At 39.0% G+C, this 21,812-nt stretch overlaps 1 protein-coding gene across 3 annotated transcripts in view; it reads left to right on the top strand.

Moving 5' to 3' along the window:
- Positions 1 to 2,564: 2,564 nt before the first annotated feature.
- The window catches only part of Gpsm2 (G protein signaling modulator 2), a 45,587-nt gene continuing 26,339 nt past the window's right edge, over positions 2,565 to 21,812 (top strand). The window contains exons 1-3 of one of the 3 annotated variants that reach the window (XM_074050853.1): positions 2,565 to 2,842; positions 14,318 to 14,619; positions 18,315 to 18,407. In XM_074050853.1, coding sequence (XP_073906954.1) covers positions 18,340 to 18,407 — 68 coding nt within the window. In that variant the 5' untranslated portion in view covers positions 2,565 to 2,842; positions 14,318 to 14,619; positions 18,315 to 18,339. The remainder of the gene's footprint in view (positions 2,843 to 14,317; positions 14,620 to 18,314; positions 18,408 to 21,812) is intronic. The other 2 variants (XM_020161382.2, XM_020161388.2) reach the window with 2 other exon arrangements.

Below are 21,812 nucleotides of genomic sequence, written 5' to 3'. Positions count from 1 at the left end.
CTCATTCTATCACGGTGGCCTTCTCCAGTTTCTCAGGTCCACAAAGCTTGTCCTTGCAGGAATTTGCCTTAAGTATTCGTTTTATGGGATGTGCTCTCTCCTGAACTTTGCATGGAGGCTAGCTCCTCCTCATATTCCAAGTCTCTGGGTACCATGTTCTCGGAGTGTCTGGACCCTCAGTCTAAAGTACTAGACTCTGATGGTATCTAGCACAACCTGGTATTTTTCTTGAGCCCTCTGAGAGCAGGGGCTGTGTTCTCTGTTCTGCTCACAGCTGTATTCCCAGTACCTACAACAGTTCCTGACACACAGCTGAAAAGTGAGGGAAGAAAAGAAGATAGCCATTTAAAAACCTTGGGAGAAATACCAAGGCAGAGGAATCTGCCAGTAGAAGATCCCGAGAGAACCCTAAGGTTTGGGCTACTTTAGGGCTGGAGGAGTGATTGCCTGTGTACTTGGAGGATAGTGAGCCAGGAGGCCAAGAGGAGAGGGAAATGAGGACTGTAAGAGAGATGGGCATGGGTAAGATGACTTAGGGCTCTCTGACCACGGTAGGAGTTTGGACTGTATTTTATTTATTTATTTACTTGTGGTACTGGGGTTTGAACTCAGGGCCTGTGCCTTGAGCCACTCCACCAGTGCTTCTTTTTGTGATGGATTTTTTTCAAGAGAGGGTCTTAAGCACTATTTGCCCAGGCTGGCTTCAAACCATGATCCTCCTGATCACTGCCTCCTGAGTAGTAAGGATTACAGGTGTAAGTCACCGGCGCCAGACTGGACTGTATTTGAAATCAAATGGGAAGCCACTAAAGAGTTTCCAGGATTTATGCCTTTTTTTTTTTTTTGGCAGTACTGGTAGTTGAACTAAGGGCCTCATGATGCTTGCTAGGCAGGTTGCTCTACCAACTTGAGCCACTTTTTCAGTCCTTTTGTGTGTGTTGATTATTTTTTGAGATAGGGTCTGGCATTATGCTGACTGGCCTGAACTGTGATCTATTTGTGCATCTCCACAGAGCTGGGATGACAGGCACATACCGCTTCACCCAGTCCTTGGTAGAGATGGGGTGTCTTGAACTTTTTGCCCTGGCTGACTTTGAACCATGATCTTCCAGATCTCTGCCCCGAGTAGCTAGGATTACAGGCTGGAGCCCAGCCTGATTTATATCTTTTGAAAGATAATTTAAAAATAATTGAACTTGGGTAATTAGGAAGGTGGAAGTAATTGGTGTCAGAGATAGAAAATCAAATCTGTAAGAGATTTGGAGGGAGGAAATAATGATTGATTTTGGACATGTTTAGTTTGATACATTGTACTTCTCTTGTGGTTTATAGTATCAATACTCACAAAGAATTTATGAGTAAGAAGGAATTATAATACCTACCTCTAAAACAGGGCAGCCAGTTAATTCAGCTGTTTTTATAAGAACTTGATATTAAAGGGGTTGTTGATAATAGTTACCATGTATTGAGCAGTTTCCATGTGTCAGAAGCTATGTTAACCATTTCATAAACCTTACCTCACTCATCATAACAAACCTTACTACAAGAGGAGTTATTATCTGTGTTTTACAGGTGAGTAAATCAAGGCTAACGAGGACATGAAACTTGTTCAAAGTCAATCAGCCCCTAAGTGGCAGGGTTGAAGCTCAAACCCAATTCTAGCTGACAGCAACTTTGTTCCTTTAAACAATTTGCCATCCCACATACCTAAGGAGAAACATTGCTCGGATAAGTGGTTATAACCACCATTCAGAGAGATACTGAATCCAGGGTTCGGTAACACATTTAAACTTATTTCAACAGAGAAATAATCTAAATTCATCGGATTCTTTCTATCAGAGAGATTCCAGTCTTGGCATTTTGTGAAGATAATGAGACCTATTTTTGATCAATTTGATATGGAGAGAAGTACATAGAAATAAAACTTATTCTCTTCTGTGCATTTGGAATGTAGCTGCTGAAACTGACGAAACCCGCCTCTCCATTTTCCTGGGAACCAGCGATCCTGCACTCAAAAGAAGTCTGCTTTTCCAGCAGCTGGAAACGGCAGAATTGTGACACAACCTCAAGAACTGAGGCTGCCTTGTTCAGACCTTCACACGGGACCCTCTGTCCCCTTCACAGAGGCCTCTTTTTCTTGCGCACCTCGCATCTGCCGCCTCGATCCTCGCTCTGGAGGGCGGAGCCGGCCTTTGGGGAAGGAAGAACCGGATTGGAGCTCCCACCTTTCACAGGGGTCTGGGTGAGACCCTATCTGAACTGGGGACGATGTTTCTTGCTCCACCTTTCAGTGTGTGAAGAAATGCGAGGACAAGGAACTTCAAAGTGGTGACTGAGGACAGGTCCCGGAACAGAGGGGATCCCAAGACCCCCTGGCCTGGGCTCAGCCCCGTTCACTAGTCCTGGGCGAGGAGGGGGCGGGCAGCTAGGGAACAGCGCCCCGCCCCTTACTTCGCCCCGCCCCCTTCCCCGCCCTCCGCCATCGCCATTGGCCGGTCCGAAAGACGCGGGGCGTTGTCGGTTTGAATGGGAGCGCCTGTAGCTAAGCGCAGGCGCAGAAGATCGCAGTCGCTGAGAGCCGGCGGCGCCGCAGGACCCCTAGGTGGCTGAGGAGCGCTCAGGGGAGGCGAGGGGAGTCCGGAGCGCTGGCCCACGTGACCGGCCGGGGGCGGGCGCAGGGGGCGCGCGCCTGCCTCCCGCTGTGCCCCTGCGTGGCTGGACGCCCGCGGCGCGCTGACCAGTCTGGGGGAGGGGCCGTGACCCCCATTCTGCGGCGGGGGGCGACCGCTGCCGTGGCACCGCCGAGCTCACCGCGCACCCGGGACCCGCCGGCCTGCCGGAGGTGAGTTTGGCCCTCTGCAGCGACTGAGGCGTTGAGAGGCCTGGGACGAGTGTGGGGGGACGGCGGCTTCTTTGTCCCGGGCGGGGTGCCGGGCTGAGGACTGTGGTGGCCGGCGGGGACCGGCGCGGGACAGTCCGGGCTCGGGGTGGGGAGTAGTTCGCAGCAGTGCGAGCGCGCTGGTCTCTTGTGAAAACTTTTAACGAGGGTGAGGCTTAAGAGCTTCGTTCCCTAGGTTTTTGAAAACTAAAAACCGTACCAGGTTCAGGACTTGTCCCGTATCCCGAGCGTCACGGGCCGTGGACCAAAGCGCAGATCCCCGCGGGATCGAATCCGAGGCAGATCCTCTGTGCGTCGTCTGTCAGATATTTGCGTTTGTCACGTTTAAAATCCGCGCACGGTGTGGGCAACCAGCCGGCCGATTTTCTGTTGGTAAACTGAAATTGGTAGTTTGCTGCAAAAAAAAAAAAAAAAAGTTTTGAAGTAAGCATAACAGGTTTGCTGGAATCTCCAGACTCGCTTCCAAAACCCTATAATTTCTTTAATTCTTAATGGCAACCAATTAGGGAGCTTTAAGTAGTTTTGTTTGAACGCCGTTTCAGAACAGGAGTGAGGATGGAAACTGGACTTGCCCTAATGCATAATTGAACGGCCGCGGAGAGTGGGTTCTAGCCTTTCCTCTCCTGGGCGGCTGGTATTGGGGTTAACGTCACCGAGCGAGCTGACTTTCCAAGTTGCGCCCCGAAAGTTTCCGATCTGATGGTGGCCAGACCTCTTGGCGTGTTCCCACTGCTCACGAGCAGCGCGGGTTGCTGGTTCAGAAGGAAGAAAGAGGGTGCGGGAGGAGGGTGGCCATCCGGGATGCGGGGCAGTCCCAGACCGACTCTTCCCTACATCTTACCATGGATCCTGCTTTGGCAAAGCAGGCTGTTATTTGTAATTTAAGGATGGACTGGTTTATGAAGTCAAAAGTCGTGATGTTATTCTGGAGGCATAGTTAGTTCCCAGCTCCTCTTTGACTGGATGCTTGTACTTTCTTCCTTTGTTAAGTCAGACGTGCGGTGTTACAAATACAGTTCAGATGAATCCGAGGCTTGGTACTAGATGAATTGTAACAGTAAGAGGGTACAATAGTTTTTTTAATTGCTTTGGGTCGGTGGGGGAGGGACGGTACTGGGGATTGATTCTAGGCGGTGAGCACCTCAGGCAAGCGAGCTACTGCTGAGCTACATCCCCAGCCCTTTTTATTTTGAGACAAGGTCTTGCTAAGTAGTCCAGGCTCGCCTCAAACCTCCTTAGTTGCTGGGATTGGAGGTGTGCACCACTACCACTGGGCATAAAATGGCCTGTCGTTAAGCATAAAACATTTCTAAGATTTATGTAAATAAAATTTTGTAGTTCTCTGGAATTCTGAAATTGAAAACGTGACATAGATTTAGACTATTGTAAATCTATTGTAATAGACATATTCAACTTTATAATAATAGCAACTATTATTATTTTACTGTTACATTTTTAGTGCTTATGTTATGTACAAGGCACTGGGTTAGGTGTTTTTTAAATCATATCGCTAATCAACACAACACGTTAGGTAACTGTTCTTATGCCCACACCAGCTCTGAGAATTTAGTGTGGGATAGTGAATTAGTAAGTCACTGTGCTGGGATGCAGACCATGGCCTGATCCCAAAGCACCTGCTGTAAATGGTTCCGTGTGTCTATTTAAATCCTCACATGTCTCTGCATCCCATTTGGGGGACATTATTCTACTTAAAGATGCCTGTAGATACTGTGTTTTGTTGTGAACTATGTAGAAATATTTCCATCCTTCTAGAACTACAGTCTTGTCTTTGTTGTCATCTAAATCATGTAATATTTTCAGTATCCTTTTAATTGTCTTTATAAAAACATTTATAAATGAAGAGTAAGACTTTTCTGAGATCTTTGCATGAATATGAATATACTCTTTACTATAGAGCAGAAAAGCATTAAAGTCTGCTTTTCTCACTTAATAGATTCCCCCACCATCGAACCCAGGGCCTTGTCTGCTCTACCACTGAGTCACACCCCTGGCCCAGTATTCCAGGATTCTTTCCTGCTTCATAGAGCTCCTATCTTCTTCTGCGGGGGCACATCATGTGCAAAGCAATGTCCTTGGTGGTGTGCAATGACAAAAGACACCTTCCTCTTCAGCAGATGTTTGGGAGTTTTTGCAGCATCTTTTTCTTCTGTCTCCTCATCCTGCCCTCTGTGATGTGCCAGGGTATATCTTCCTAACACAGATTCAACTGTGCTATTTTTTGTTGAAAAAAATACAAAATTTCTCCATTGTATAAATGCAACGCCAAATATGTTCTTTGCTACATATGGGAAGTCTCGCAATTCCGTACTCTTCTAACTCCTCAGACAGCTTTCATACCTCCTGACACCGAGTACTTATCCTGGAACACAGCCTGCATTCCCATCTCCTTGCTTTTGCTCCAGCCACTTCCCTTAAATAGAATGTGTTTTTTTCCATTTGCCGGATAAGATCTGCCATCCTTGAAGGTGTAATTTCAGATTTCCTTGCTTCCAGAAAGCTTGTCCTGGTCCTTTTCAGTTACAGTTATTCTCATCATAATATGATTGAAGTGAATAGAAACATTTACTTTCCAGCAGAATGGTGATTGCTAACTTTAGAGAAGTCACGATCATGCGTGATAATATTTTTCTATGATGAGTTCTAAACTCAAATTCTCTAGGGACCTTTTTTGGGGGGTCATTTATAATCTTTTTTATTTGGGATTTATCTCTGCTTAAAAATGTATGTGAAACTGATTTTACCTTTTTAAAACTCTTCCAGTATGAAAACCGACTTTTGTTTACTAACTGCTTTGTCTACTGCTTGAGCCACAATTCCAGTCCATTTTGGAAATGGGATCTCTGGAACTTTTTGCCTAGGCTGCCTGGAACTGTGATCCTCCCAATCTCAGCTACTGGATTACAGCATGAGCCACTGGTACCTTGCTCACTATTTGTTGAGGTTTTGGGGTTTTTTGTTTTTGTTTTTGTTTTTGTTTTTACAGTACTGGGGTTTGAATTCAGGGCCTCATGCTTGCTAAGCAGGCACTCTTCCACTGGAGCCAGGCCACCAGTCCTTTTTTGTGATGGGTATTTTCGAGATAGGCTCTCCGGAACTATTTGCCCAGGGTCAACTTTGAACCACGATCCTCCTGATGTCTGCCTCCTGATTAGCTAAGATTACAGGTGTGAGCCACTGGTACCTGGCCCACTATTGAGTTTTTAAATGATTATATATAGATGTATTGACTGATTTTGAGGCTGATGGCTGACCAACATTGTGACAGTAGTCCACTCTTATCCATAAAAGGACACTTCCAAGACTCCAGGGGATGCTGAAACCTCAGATAAGAACTGTCTTTTCCTATACAAACATATTTTTAATGTTATAAGTTTTATTTTTATTTATTATATTTACTATTTTGAGGGAGTTGAACTCAGACTTGGTAGGCAAGTGCTCTACCACTTGAGCCATGCCCTTCCTTTTTTATTTAGTTATTTTTCGGTAGGGTCTTGTGTTTTTTTGGCCAACTGGCCTGGACCAAGATCCTCCTCTTTATGCCTCCGGCATAACTGGGATTATGGAACATACTACCATTCCCAGCTTGTTTGTTGAGATGCGGTCATGTGGATAAGCCACTGGGATTACAGGGATGAGCCCTTGTACCTGGATATTATGGTAAACTTTAATTTATAAATTAAACAGTAAGAAATTAACACTAGTTAATAATAAAATAGAATAATTATAACAATACACTGAAGTAAAATTGACATTATCTTTACTCTTATGCTTTGGAGCGATTATTAAGTAAAATAAGGGTTACTTGACAGTTCATCTGATAATCAACATAGCTACTACTGAGTACTAATGGGCAGGTAGCATATACAGCCTGGATACCCTGGGCTGATTCACATCCTGCTGGCACTGTGAGAAACTTTTTGTGATCTTCAGAATGGCAGAATGGCACACAATTAAAATCTTAATGGATTATTTATTTCTGGGGCTTTTCATTTAATATTTTTGGACTGCAGTTAACTGTAAGTAACTGAGACTGGGGAAAGTGAAATTGCAGATGAGAGGGAGCCACTGCAGAATAAGTGGCTGTGGGCCACATTCTCTGGTAACTCATTGTCCTGTTCTCTCAAAATTGTGCATTGTTTACTAATAATTGTCTCTCTTTTCTTCCACCATAATAATATGTTTCTAACACTATTTTGAATTTATTTCTTTGAGCTATTAATTTTATGTTTGTCCAATAATTTTTATAGGCCCAAATAAGATAAAGTTTAAATGTATCTTTACTTATTTTCGAAAAGATGACAGGTAGGAAAGGGCAATGACATAGTATTAATGTGTTTTGGGTTTTTTTTGAGAAATTGGGCTTAGTTTGAACCACTAGTATTTTCACATTGCAGACACTTCCTTGTCATCTCTTGCTTTGGTAACCTTAAATAGTCACTTGGAAAGTACTGAATGTGTAATTGTGGTTGATTAAATTTTACAATACCGTTTAGACATTTTCTTTTCTTTTTTTTTTTTTTTTTGGTGATACTGGGATTTTAACTCAGGGCCTGTGCGTACCACTTGATCCATGCCTCCAGCCCCTAGAATATTGTTTTTAAAAGTTATTATATCATCTATAACTTTGAATTTTTACTTCTGTGTATTTGAGTTTACATTATTCATAATTAGAAACATTTTTTCTTATGAAAGTGTCAAAAATTTTCAAAAGGTTATTAATTTTACTAATGGATTAAAAAGATCATATCCATTTAAAGTAGCTTCGTAAGAGAGAAATTTAACATTCTTTAACTCTGGTGTTTGATTTAATGAGAAGTAATACCAAGTTAATAAGGAAAAAAGTGCTGGTTTTAGTCTAATGAACATACTCAGTGTAAGACTTTTTCTTTTAGCTGAACTTCTTTATATTCCACCCCCCAACCCCCCACCCTCGTACTGGGGATCAAGCCCAGGGCTTCATGCATGCTAGGTAAGTGTTCTGCCCACTATTTATATTCTTAAATGTAAATAATCCTGTTGGAGCAGGATTTTTAATTCAGCAACTGCTCTGTCAGGGAGGAAGGTACCAAGATTAAGAATGTTACATAAAGCAATCTTCCTTTTGTCTTTGAAAATTAAATTATTATAATCACTAAGGATTATCATCAGAAAACAGTTTTAATGATTAGTCACTGTTGTAATTCAGATCAACTCCAAATATAATATAAAAATACTGTCCCTTCCTAGTTTATCACAGCCCAGACAACTCTAATATTCCACCTCTTTCTGACTTTTCATGAGCTGCTAAACCCTAGGACAATAAGAAGCTACTTGCGTGGTCATTCTGTCCACAGTGCTTTGTGCAGATTGCTGGAAAGTACATAGACTCCAAGCATTTGCAGGCTGATGCAGACTTTTCTCACTGTTAGTAACAATGCTAAATGAAGACTTGAAATGTTCAAGTCCCTTTCTTCTAGATTACGTTGCAGTATTTATTTACTTTGAAATTTCATGTGTAGGTTTTTTTTTAGTTTTGGTTACCCAGGGAGAATTCCCTTTTATTTTATATGATGAAAGAAAATATAAATGTTCCTCACCAAGAAAGGAAGTTTATACAGTTGCCCCTTGCAATCATCCAAGGGCTGTTGGTTCTAGGATCCCAGAAATGTCTAGGAATAAAAATGAGAATTTGAAATCCATCATGCCTTTACTTTGCATGTATCTTTCATAATGACCCCTGAGAATTAGTTGCAGATGTGTTTGGAAACTCTTCTCACTGGCGGGGTGCCTTAACATTTACTGGGCTCTGTAACCCTAGTCCTAATCTGCCCTTTGAACAGTGTCATATTTGTTTAGCTGCTCAATAGTTACAGGCAGCTTATGGTTTTTATTTTATCTATTTATTTGTCTTTTGGTGCTAGGAATCAAACCTCGGGCTTCCCTCATGCTAGGTGAGTTCTCCACCGCTGAGCTACACCCCAGGACTAAAGTTTTTATTTTAGGTGTTTGTTAGAATTTACAGTTTGTTATACTTGTTTTCTAAACTAACTTTACCTGAAATCTCACAAACTGGACATTGCACATTTAAAAGATTACAATACATTGAGATTTGACTTTAGTTGGAGTACATACTTTAGGATTATGTATTTGCTTATGGAGAACTTTATTGACACAGTTTTTAATAGCATAATCTGTAATAAATTCTCATTTCTTCGCAGTGATAGAGAGTGGGATGATCTGCTTAATGAAGTGTATGATTAAGTTTATTTTGTTAATTTGAGATTGTGTAAAGTCATGCATATTTGGTATACATGACAATTGTCAGGTTATACTGGAATTCTGCTCACCATTATAGAGATACATAGGTATACGTAGTCTTGAGTTCCTCTTCACTCAGTTCACAGCGTTACGGAGCCACTTGATCATATTATTGGTGTAGAAATTGAGTATATTGAGTAAAGAATTGGGACTTTTCTGTACTGCTTCATTGTTTTCACTGCATGGAGTTTCTCAATTTTGCCAATGACTTAACCTATTAACATTTAGATTTCATTGGTACTCTAAAATGGTCTAGTTTTAAAGATGTGTAAAAATCTAGGAACATCTATCACTCAGTTCTGTTTTTTCCTTCCCAGACATTTCCCCATTTGTCAACTTTTTGTATCTCAAACTTGGTATTTTTGTTTTTTCAGCTGTTATTTGTGGATATAGCACTTCAGCAAATACAAGTTTGACAGAAGTGGTTCATTTTCCCTCTTCACAGTATAAATAACTTGTCATTCAACTTGGCTGTCACTGTGGGTGCGTTCGTGAATCGGGACTCTCGTGGGCTCTCTGTCCCTGCCTGCCCCTTGCCTCTCACTGTCCGTGGGCAGTGTGTACTTTTCTGTAGGTGCTCTTGACCACGTTATACCAAGTGCCCTGCTGCTTTTTGGTGTGACTGCCCTTGTGTAAGGGATTAGTTTCTTATATCAGTGATGTACTCTGATGTCAAATCAATTTCTCTTGCCTTCACTTGCCTCCTTAACACTTGCCATAGTAAACTCAAGCTCTGCTATCTGGGATCATCTCTGTAGGACTTTGTTTACTATGCCTTGCCCTTTCCTGCACACAGCCTTCTTGTGCCACTGTGGTAACTTCCGCCTTCTCTTTGTGGTACTGGGTTTTGCACTTAGGGCCTTGCACTTGCTAGGTGGGCGCTTTACTGCTTGAGCCGCTCCACCAGCCCTTCATTTCTTGCTCTTAATATGATACTCTTTCTACTTGCCATCTTATTTCCACTTTGTGTTTCAGAAATAGAAAATTGGGGACCTGGGGAAGTAGCTCAGTGGTAGAGTGCTTGTTTAGCATGCACGGGGTCCTGGGTTCAATCCCTAGTACCACACACACTCACACAAACAATAAAATTACCCAGTTTGGATTAGGTGACAAGCTACATTTAGATCATATAAAAATAAGTTAGTGTCTACTTACAGATACATAATTTGGTAGAAAATAACCAGTTTACCTAGGGTACTGAACTTTATTGTAGGAATGGATATTCTGGCATCCTACTTTGTATGTATGTGCTGCTATAACCTGCACTCTGAATTCTAATATAACAGAACTTTTGTTTAGCATATATTCTTAGTTCTTCCTCATGTTTATCCTTGTTCTTATTGATAAAGTGCTGCTGTGTGACTTGAAGCATTACAGCTAGAAGGAATTTGGAGAATTTGAATATTGTACCTTAGAGGGAATTGACAGGATATGAAAAGTCTTAAGAATTTAAATGACCTAACTCAGAGGCAAGAAAGTAAGTTATATTTATTATCTAATGGTATTATCAGTTTATATAGCTCCTTGAAAGAAAGAAGGAGATCAAAAGGGAATATCATGTAAATTAGCCAGGAGTAGGTCATTATATATATTTTAAAAGATATAAATATAACTGTTGTGTTTATTCCCCGTCATCTAGTTTGCAAACTTCTTATTGTCAGTGGAGTAAAGCAGGGCCAGCATTTCTGTGATAAAAGGTCAGCCTCTTGCCTGCTCTGATTGCATGTCTTGGATAGTGTCTAGAAGTCCACCTAGCTATAAAAAGGGAGTCTCCTTATTTTAACTCTATTCAGGCTATTAAATGTGAAGCAGTAAGATTTATATGCTTGTTTCTTTCAGTTTCTGGGATATGAAAAAAATGATTGCTTTCTCTTTATTTCTTTGCACTCAGATCAAAAGATGCTAACAGCATTGTTTGGAAGATGCTATTAAGGGATGAATGTGCTTCTTACAAATTGTTAGTTGCTTAGCATACACAAGGTCCTGTGTTCAATCCCCAGCACCACCAAAAAACAAGCAAACAAATACCCCAACAAAAAGCAAAACAACAATAACCAAAAAAACACAGTTTGGATTAGGGGACAAGCCACATTTAGATAATCTGAAAGTAATGGAGGTTGGAAATTAAAACCTGGTCACTTCTCAGTAGCATTCAAACCTATAATTTCCATGTTCAGTTCCTGGTCCTGTTATTAAATTAATTTTTATTATCCTAATGAGCAAATTTGTATTTAGTATTTGTTTAAAATTAACTATATGTATGTATATATATATATATATATATATATATATATATATATATATATAGTATCTTTATATTTTGCTAGTGTTTCTATATATACATGTGCATATCTATATAGTGTTAAATATGAAGTGGGTGTGTTAACTGTGTAATGTGGAACGTGAGTGAACACATTGTTACTAGATTGGTTAGAGAATTCTTGCAATATGCATCATAAGTCAAGAATTGCTTGTTTGTTCAGTGAATAATTTTAAAATATAAAATACTGTTGGTCTGGGGGTGTGGCTCAATGGCAGCATGCTTGTCTAGCATGTGTGAGGTCCTGAGTTTGATGGGTGTGGAGCTTAAAATGCTATTTAATTGTTACAGAGACTGCAATACAAGAGTGATTTTTGTATTTTTTGAGAATAATAAAACCATAGTAATAATTGTCCTTAGTAAAATTGCAAATAGCCTTCTCTCTGCCTCCTTGCTTGATTTAAAAGTGTTTCTCTGCAGTTTTCATCAGGTACTTTGCAACTTCATTTATATACATTGTTAATGTGTTGAACATGTAAATGAATACATGTAAACATTTAAAATGTTTATATTTTAATAAATATGAAATTGACATTTTAAAATTATTAGTAAAATGTGGGATTTCATTATGATCTTATAGATGAGAAAATATTTAAATGAAATACCTTTCCTTGTTCTATTTTATGCCAGGCTAACCCTCACAGTGGATAATGGAATACAGTTTGGTTGGCAATTCAGCTGCCATGTAATCTGGATGCACTTTGGAGCCATTGTTCTGAATATCTACACTAACTCCCTTTACTAATGTCTTTATTAAAGGAAAAGAGGCACAGTGGATTCTGCACTAAAGGAAAAGAGATTTTTTGGAGTAGCTGCCTGTGACCTCTCTTTTTCATCCTTTAAGTTATTGCTTCCTTTGTTGGACAAGAGAGGAAATAGGAGGAATAACATTTTGTGTTTCTCACATGCCAAACAGTTGTTAATATGAAAAATTCATGTCCTTTAGGAAGCTTTGTCAACATTCCCAAGGCTGTCCTTTCCCCCTCCCTCCCACCATTCTGCTCTGTTCCTTATTAACCTCTCTCTAACTATACTAATTAACAAAGCAGTGGGCGTTCAGTACCTACAGTCCGGTTCTGTGTGACTGTGGTACTTAAAAGCATGTTATGTGGCAGAGTAAAGAAGTAAGCTTTAGTGTAGATGACAGCAGAAGGAAGAACAGGACAAATGGGTAAATATTTGTTTCAAAGAGTGAAACAACTTTTCAGGAGCCCTATTCAGAATTAGCATTAGCTGCTCTATGACCTTTTGCAAAAGTTGTAGTAAAATGTTGGATTAGCTGACCTGTAAGGGTTGTTTATAATACTGAAAGTCTAGGACTTTATGATTCTGTACCTATATATCTTTCCTTACTTGTCTTTCTGAACTTGGATATAAAAGTTCTAGTTTATATCTGCTGTGTGGCAGTTTCTCTGGGGCATATCTGGGCATGGACTCATTTTATTTTCCCTGTGTAGGGCTTAGTGTGCTTCTTCAGCCTGCTGACTCATGCCTTCAGTCCTGAACCTCACCTGTCACTGAAGACTTTGCCTTTACCCCTTGCTTCTTGTGCTTCGAAGGTGCTCCGATCAGATCTGTCAGAGCCTCTCGCCTTGCCCTCCTTTTCTCTTAGCTGCTCTCTAGGAGTTTTCATCTCTTCATCTCTGCTCACCTTTCTCACTATTTGTTACATCACCTAAGCAGTACATGAAATTATTACTGTCAGTCTTCATAGCAGTACACTTAGTAATAGCAAAAAAAAAAAAAAAAAAGAAAGAAAGAAATATAAAAAATTACAAACCAAATGCCCATCAGCAGTAGAATTAAAAGTAACATCTGGTATCCAATTGCATATGATACAGCAATAAAAATATGCATATTGTAGTTAGGTTCAGCAGCGATTGAGTTGAATCTCAGAAACAATGCTAAGCAAAACTATATACATCTAAGAAATACATTACTTGGGGCTATGTACACATTTTTGGTGATGTTATAAAGACTGCATGGGAGTGATAAGCACAGTTTACTTCAGAGATGGGCGAGAAGAAAGGAAGTTGATGGTTCAGTTGGGGTACCCAGGGGACTTCAAAGGCAGTGGTGACACACTTTTATCTTGTACTAGGTAGTTTACTGTGCCATTCTTTTTTGTATGCATGCATTTCCTAAATTCATTTGGTACCTTTGCAGTATTAATTTAAATATTTTAAAGACCTTAAAGAACTTAAATACAATATACTTTGAGAGAAAATGAGTACAAGTGTAACTTAATTATTAGGGTGATTATCTTCTTTGAAGAAATAGAGTGTAATTGACTTAAATAATTGTTGAATTTTCATGTGATTTGTTAATAGTAACTTTAATAGCTCTAAGTGTCATAATTTTGTTTTAAAATTTTTTATTAGTTTCATTGTGATATTTACATATATGCATGTAATGTACTTTAATCAAATTTACCCATCTGTATTACTCTTTCTTAATTCTCCTCCTCATAATTTTGTTTTAAAATGCTAACATGACACATACCTTTCTGCTATAATTGTTTATAATTGTAGAAAATACCACATAAGATTATTGTACTTTAAATCACTTTTAAAAATTAAAGGTCCGTTCTCAAACACACCTCTTTGTTCACGTCCTTGTTTGGAATCTGCCTGGTGACAGTTAAGCCCTGTGCCATTTTCTGTGGTAACTGGCCTCACAGCAGCCTGGAGTTAGCTGTGTGATGATGTACGCTCAGGGTTACTTTCGGTTATTCTTTGAAAGCAGGACTTCAAGCAAAACATCTTGTATTCCTTTTGCAGAAATGTTGCTGAAATGCTGCTGAAAGGGCCAGAGATGCAAGGATTTGGGACACATGTTGAACCTTTAAGCTGTCTGACATTGACCTCCTTTCATTATTAATAAAGAAGAAGCAGGAGCTTAGGATGTATTAACACCACCTCATTAATGTACTAACTGGACAAGGTTCTGCAAACAATTCTGCATGTAAAGAACTGGATTGACACAAAATAAAGTAATTGTATATTTTGCTCAGCTTATAGTATGACTCGATGGAGGAAAATTTGATGAGCATGAGGGAAGACTGTTCTCATGTTCGTTACAGGTAAGACTGTTGCTTTCTTAGTGGATGACGTTTAGTCCTTGTTGCTGTCTTCTGTAAGCAAAATTTTTTTGTTGTTGTAGCTGTAAGTTTTTTTGTATCATTTCTGTAGGAAGTGGTAATAAGGCTGGTCATATACTATGGCTCATTGATGTTTTGGGGAAAAGCTTGTGACTACTTACTTTATATTTTGTAACTTTTGACACAATGCAAGAATAAAAATGGGATGTAATTTACTCCTTGGGAGTAAAAGATGGATTTTTTTTTTAATGTGGTCAGCTGGGGGGCCTGATGGTTGTGTTATAACTTTTAATTGGTAATCTTTCATAAAAGAGCTTTTAAAAGAAATTGGTATTAAGTAAAGCTGAAATGGGTGGTCATTTTCTAAGTATGACAGACCAATAACCACTTTAATATTTAGTGAAAAATAGAAATGACATTTCTGATATAATAGGAACAAGGTAAGCATAGCTGTATTAGTATTATTTAACATTTATTCTGGAACCTCTCTCTGGTCATTACACTAAACCATAAAATAAAGGCAATTATTTGGTAAGATAAATAATAGTAGATTCTTTATCAAAACTGTTACAAATTAATAAAACAGGCACTAGAATTTTGTAGCAATGAATATAATTAAAAATCTCAGTGTTAAGGTGTTTGCTACCAAATCTTAGATATCTTAACATACATTTAGGAAATAGAAGGAAACAGAATTATCCTGTGAAGTAGATAATTCATGACAGGGCATGGTGCCAAGGAATGTATATAGATAAGGTATAGATAGTTCTATTAAATGTAAAAGGTTTCAAATAAAGGAGAATGGAAGACATTCAACACAAGACGAGCCTTTAATATGAAATGCCTCGTTCTACCTTACCTCATGCTACCCTTTCGGCTATGTTTCCAAAAACCTGGGAATTACTTTCTTTCTTTTCTTCTCACTCCCTGTATCTGGCATGGAGCATTGCCAGTCTGATCTCCTAGATGCTCCTCAGATTCATCTCTTCATCTGCATCCTCTCCTCCAGTGCTGTAGTTCAGGTCCCAGTGTCTTCTACACTGCTGCTATTCTCCATTCTTACCTTCTTGGGATCCATCTTTTTAATTTGCCATTTGAGGGCACAGTCTGAAAATAAAGAACTAACCATGCAACCTTTCTGTTTAATGGCTAAGGTGACCCCTGGTCACCTATAGAGCAGAGCCAAACTCAGCATACTACACAAGATCTTTGTGGTCTGGCTTTCTACCTCTGCCTTAGACCTCACTTCTGCCATCTTCCACCTGGCACTTGGACTTTGTTGCCCTGTACACTGCACCATTTCATGCCTCAGTGCTTTTGTTCACACTATATCCTCTGACTTGAATTCCCTTTCCAATTGCTTTGTGCAGCTAGTTCTACTCGGTATCTAATATTCAGCATAGAGATTATCTCCTGCTGGGAAACATTTGTAAACTCCACAGTTTGGCTGTGTGCCCTCCCTGTGTTCACGTTATGACTGCATATGGCTCTTTCTTAGCAGGAACTACATTAAAATCCAGTGCGTCTGTGTTTATGGCTTTTTCTTCTTCACTTCTCCCTCTTCAACTGTTAACTCCTTAGGGAACCTTGATGCTTAGTCTGTTGTCTTGTATGCATGTCCATTGATCTTCATTGGGCATAACCATGCTGTGTGTTCCCAAGATGTTCATCTGTTTTTTCTGATCATTTTAGAGACTGCTGTGTTCCCTGACACTGTCTTAGGAACCTGTAGATAAGGAGAGGTGATGTAGCCCTGTCTGTGGAAGGTCTTAGCGTTGTCCTTCTATGATATGGCACAGGCAAACATGGTTGTGTGTTGCTATAGGGCTTCATCAAGGGAAGCTTAAAAATCTGCACTGTCTTCAGTAAGAATATGCAAATGAATCTGGCCTCATGAGTGCTCTAAGATATAGCAGTTTGTATATTGAGGTTGTACAACTGCAGGTAATGATTTGAAGCTTTTGTGTTAGCTATGTCCTAGTGTAAATTACTCTTCCACTCTAGTAAATACTTAACATGGAATGTTTTGGTATCTGCTTCTTTCATTGGAGGGGGCCTTATCTATCCTAGGAGGAGTTTCCATGGTTTAATGACTTTGCAACTTTGAAATGATGTCCTAATTTTGTACCTGTTTGGGAAGGTGGACACTGATAGCAAAATGGAGTTAGTCTCTAAACTTTTAAAAGATCATATGATTTATTTTAAGGAATTATTATTTTTTAGATGTGATAATGGTATTTTATACATAGCTACATGCGCACACACACACACACACACACACACACACAAATTTTTTTTGTTTTTTGAGACCAAGTGGTACCATGTGGCCCAGGCTGTTCTTGAACCCCTGAGCTCAAATGATCTTCTCACCTTTGCCTCTCAAATGCTTAAATTTTTTTGCAAAAATACTTACCTTTTAAGAGATACATACTAGATATTTATAAAGGAAATCATCTGCTTTCTAGGTTTAGAGGTGTGAGGGTAAGAATAGAGAATGAAACATAGTATCATTTATATTATAGTATCATTCATACTGGTAATTGCTGAGAGATGGATATATTGTATTCATTATACTAGTTTCTCTTTTTTTTTATTTCTTTGGCACACCTCTGTGCATACTTGCTTCTATGAATAATAAACATTTCAATACTTTTATATGTAAAAATGAGACTTGCACTTAAGTTGTAAAGAAATAGAATTTTGGTATTGAACTCTTTAATTTTGTTAGATAAGTATAATTGTTAATAATATTCTTTCCTGAAGACTAGCTTGAGGTAACATGGAATGGTAAAAAGAGCACTGGATTTACAGATGACAGAATTACATTTCTCTAATCATTGCCTGACCTTAAGCCAGTCATTGTACCTATCTGAGCATCAGTTTCCCTTTTTGTAATAACACCTGTCTCAGAGAGTTGTGAGAATCAAATTTGGTGTTTGTTAAAGCGCTTTTTAAATGAAGTTACTATATAAAATATAAATCTAGATTATTTTGTGTTACTTTTCCTTTTACAAAATGAACTAGAACAGTTAGAGATACATGGTAAATTAGAATTGATGGAAATTGTTTATTGGAGCTAGGACTGGTGATAGAACAACTCCATACCCAGTTAGAACACATAGAGGTGAGCTAGGGTTTATGAAAGGAGACTTTAAGGTGGAGAAGGTGTAGCGCACTCTTGATTTGGATCTTAAATCCTGAGTCCTGCCATTTATTCTGAAATAGTGTGTGAGCCTTTTAGGAGTCAGATTTGAACATTATCAGTATTGCTAGATCTTTTTAAATTTTTATTTATTTATTTTTGCGGCACTGGGTTTGAACTTGAGTTTCACACTTGCTAGGCAGGCGCTCTAACCCCTTGAGCCACTCTACTAGCTCATTGGATCTTTTTAAATGTTGTAGCATCAAGGTTTTAATCCTGCTTTGTTTTCACTGTTGCACTGTGAAAACAAGAAACCAGAATTAAGGAGGTAAAGAAGATAACAAAAGTTAAAATCTAGTGTGGAAGAAAAGCCAAAAAAATTTTTTTGAGAAGTTGAAATAACATGGGGTTTTACAGAGGAGGAGGAATTATACCTAAAATGTTTAATGCATTGATAGCAGAAATGAGAACATTTCAGTCAAGGACAGTAGTGTTTATTTACAGTTATTAAAGTGCAGTTTCTTTGATTATGCAGCTATTCAGGCCATTAGGAAGACTAGATGAAACTTTGTGGGATATATTTTAATGGAAAGTTACTCTCCTGGACAAGTTCGTTGTCTGCATCTGGGTATGTTCTTTGTTTTCTTCCCAACTGATAAACAAATGAAGTAATTCTATTCTCCCAATGGCGACAGGGAGGATAAAATTTCTTTCTCTGTTACTATTTAATGATCTTCTAAAAAAATTAATAGGCTAACTTGCCCTATTTTGCAATTACATATATTTGATTGGGATATTGGGGATTTTGTCCAAAAATTGAAGTTTATTCTAATAAAAATTTTCAGAGCTGTGTCTCAGAATTAACACTAACATAGAGAGTTTTGACCTTGCAGTCTTAGTTACTGAAATAACTTTCTGAAGTGATTTCTCTTATGAGACAGTCTTCCGTGGTGTCGGACGACAGTGTATAGTCAGCAGGGTTCCAGGTTGTTGTCGTGGTTTCTAGTCACAATTATGTAAAGATGCCTGTTTTAAAAAATGAAAGTCTTATGACACCATTCAGCCTATGGCTAACTTGTGTTGGATGTCACATTGCAGTGTAACATTGTATAAATAGGTTCTAATGCAGAAGGTGCTGATAAGTGTTTGCAGAGAAGCCTTCTCTGCTTTATATGGATAGGCAAATACTTGAAAACTTCTAATTTATAAATGTCTTACATATAAATAGCTAGTTCTGCTTTATCCCTAGCTTCCTGGCCAGCAACCCAGTCTTCCTAAACTGATGGTGCTGCTGGCTAAGCCCATTTCCCTACCACCCCTGTGGGGAATCACGTGCTGTGTGAGATGATATTTAATTAATTATTTATTTATTTCTCTCTTTTTGGTACTGGGGTTTGAACTCAAAGCCTCATGCTTATATTCTATCACTTAGGCCACACCCCCAGTAGTTGTTTTTTAACCACTACTCTCATTGATGGACATTGAAGTTATTTGCAGTTTTTTTCCTGCTATGAATAAACCTTTCATAAATATCCTGCTTTATTCCTAGCAGTGAAAATGCTTGATATATATTTACATAATTAAAATGCTTACATTGAAATTTTAATAGGAAAATTATTTTACATATAAAGTATCTTTTCCAGTTTATTTCCTATAATTTTTAGAAATCTGTTGTTTTTAGTATTTATTTTATTTATTTATTTTTTGAAAGTCTGACTGTTCACATTTTTATTTTTATTTTTTTTTTCATTTTTCTTTTATTATTCATATAATAATAAAATATAATGCATACAAGGCTTGGTTCATTTCTCCCCCCTGCCCCCACCCCCTCCCTTACCACCCACTCCACCCCCTCCCGCTCCCCCCCCTCAATACCCAGCAGAAACTATTTTGCCCTTATCTCTAATTTTGTTGTAGAGAGAGTAAAAGCAATAATAGGAAGGAACAAGGGGTTTTGCTGGTTGAGATAAGGATAGCTATACAGGGCATTGACTCACATTGATTTCCTGTGCGTGGGTGTTACCTTCTAGGTTAATTCTTTTTGATCTAACCTTTTCTCTAGTTCCTGGTCCCCTTTTCCTATTGGCCTCAGTTGCTTTAAGGTATCTGCTTTAGTTTCTCTGCATTAAGGGCAACAAATGGTAGCTAGTTTTTTAGGTGTCTTACCTATCCTCACCCCTCCCTTGTGTGCTCTCGCTTTTATCATGTGCTCATAGTCCAATCCCCTTGTTGTGTTTGCCCTTGATCTAATGTCCACATATGAGGGAGAACATACGATTTTTGGTCTTTTGGGCCAGGCTAACCTCACTCAGAATGATGTTCTCCAATTCCATCCATTTACCAGCGAATGATAACATTTCGTTCTTCTTCATGGCTGCATAAAATTCCATTGTGTATAGATACCACATTTTCTTAATCCATTCGTCAGTGCTGGGGCATCTTGGCTGTTTCCATAACTTGGCTATTGTGAATAGTGCCGCAATAAACATGGATGTGCAGGTGCCTCTGGAGTAACAGTCTTTTGGGTATATCCCCAAGAGTGGTATTGCTGGATCAAATGGTAGATCGATGTCCAGCTTTTTAAGTAGCCCTCAAATTTTTTTCCAGAGTGGTTGTACTAGTCTACATTCCCACCAACAGTGTAAGAGGGTTCCTTTTTCCCCTCATCCTCGCCAACACCTGTTGTTGGTGGTGTTGCTGATGATGGCTATTCTAACAGGGGTGAGGTGGAATCTTAGCGTGGTTTTAATTTGCATTTCCTTTATTGCTAGAGATGGTGAGCATTTTTTCATGTGTTTTCTGGCCATTTGAATTTCTTCTTTTGAGAAAGTTCTGTTTAGTTCACATGCCCATTTCTTTATTGGTTCATTAGTTTTGGGAGAATTTAGTTTTTTAAGTTCCCTGTATATTCTGGTTATCAGTCCTTTGTCTGATGTATAATTGGCAAATATTTTCTCCCACTCTGTGGGTGTTCTCTTCAGTTTTGTTTTTAGTATTTAGACAAACGAAGACTAGTTCAGATACCTTGCCTAGCAGCTCTCATTTAAAAAAAATACTTCCAAAGGGAAGTTTTCACTTGTGAAAGACAAGAATAGGCTTTATTGTGAACTGACATGTAAAGAAATACAAATAGCTTGATGTGGTGACACTCCAGTAATCCCAGCACTTGGGAGGCAAAGGCAGGAGGATCCAGAGTTCAATGCCAGTCTGGGCTACCTAATGAGACCCTCCCTCAAAAAAGAAAAGAAAAGAAATAAAAATATAAAGGTTAAAGGTTTCTGATTTAGGTTGTTTATCTTTTTGTTTTGTTTTGGTGGGACTGGAGCTTGAACTCAGGGCTTCGAGCTTACAAAGCAGGTGCTCTACTGCTTGAGCCATACCTCAGTTCATCTTTGCTCTGATTATTTTGAAGATGGAGTCTTACAAACTATTTGCCTGGGCTGGCCTCAAACCTTGATCCTCCTTATCTCAGCCTCCCAAATAGCTAGGATTATAGGCATGAGCCGCCGGTGCTCAGCTTAAGTGATTTATCTTTGGATGTACTTTAGGTCTTTCTTCCTGTATCTAATTGGCTTCATCTAATGTTGAAGCAAAATGTTAAGAAGAGATTTACTTGTATTAATTTGTATTTTTTAAGTAGATCCACAATGTGAAAGTGAATAGTCACTTGACTACCCAGATGGAGAATAGTATTAATTATAGCTCACCTTCCTAGGCTCTTCTTATTCTGTCCAAACTCTCTGGAAGTCCATAGGTCTGCTGTAACTCAGTATTTTAGGAAACACTGCTTTAGGTTTTCTCAGTAATAAAGTGGGTTGCTCTAGATGGGCCTGTTAAGATGATCTTCATGCCAGGATAGTTAGCTATCCTATATAACAGACTTCGGAGATTTAGAGATATTTGAAGGGGCAACTAGCTCTTGCTACAAATAACTGTTAACTGTTTATCAGCAATGTACATATGCCTCAATTAGAGATGCATTGGTCTGAGCAAGAGTAGCCACAAAGCCCACATTTAAATCATATTCAAATTT

Source organism: Castor canadensis, chromosome 12 (assembly GCF_047511655.1).
Source record: "Castor canadensis chromosome 12, mCasCan1.hap1v2, whole genome shotgun sequence".
NCBI classification, from domain to species: Eukaryota; Metazoa; Chordata; class Mammalia; order Rodentia; family Castoridae; genus Castor; species Castor canadensis.
The sequence above is the reverse complement of the archived record's forward strand: the minus strand, read 5'-3'. Positions and strand labels throughout refer to the sequence as shown.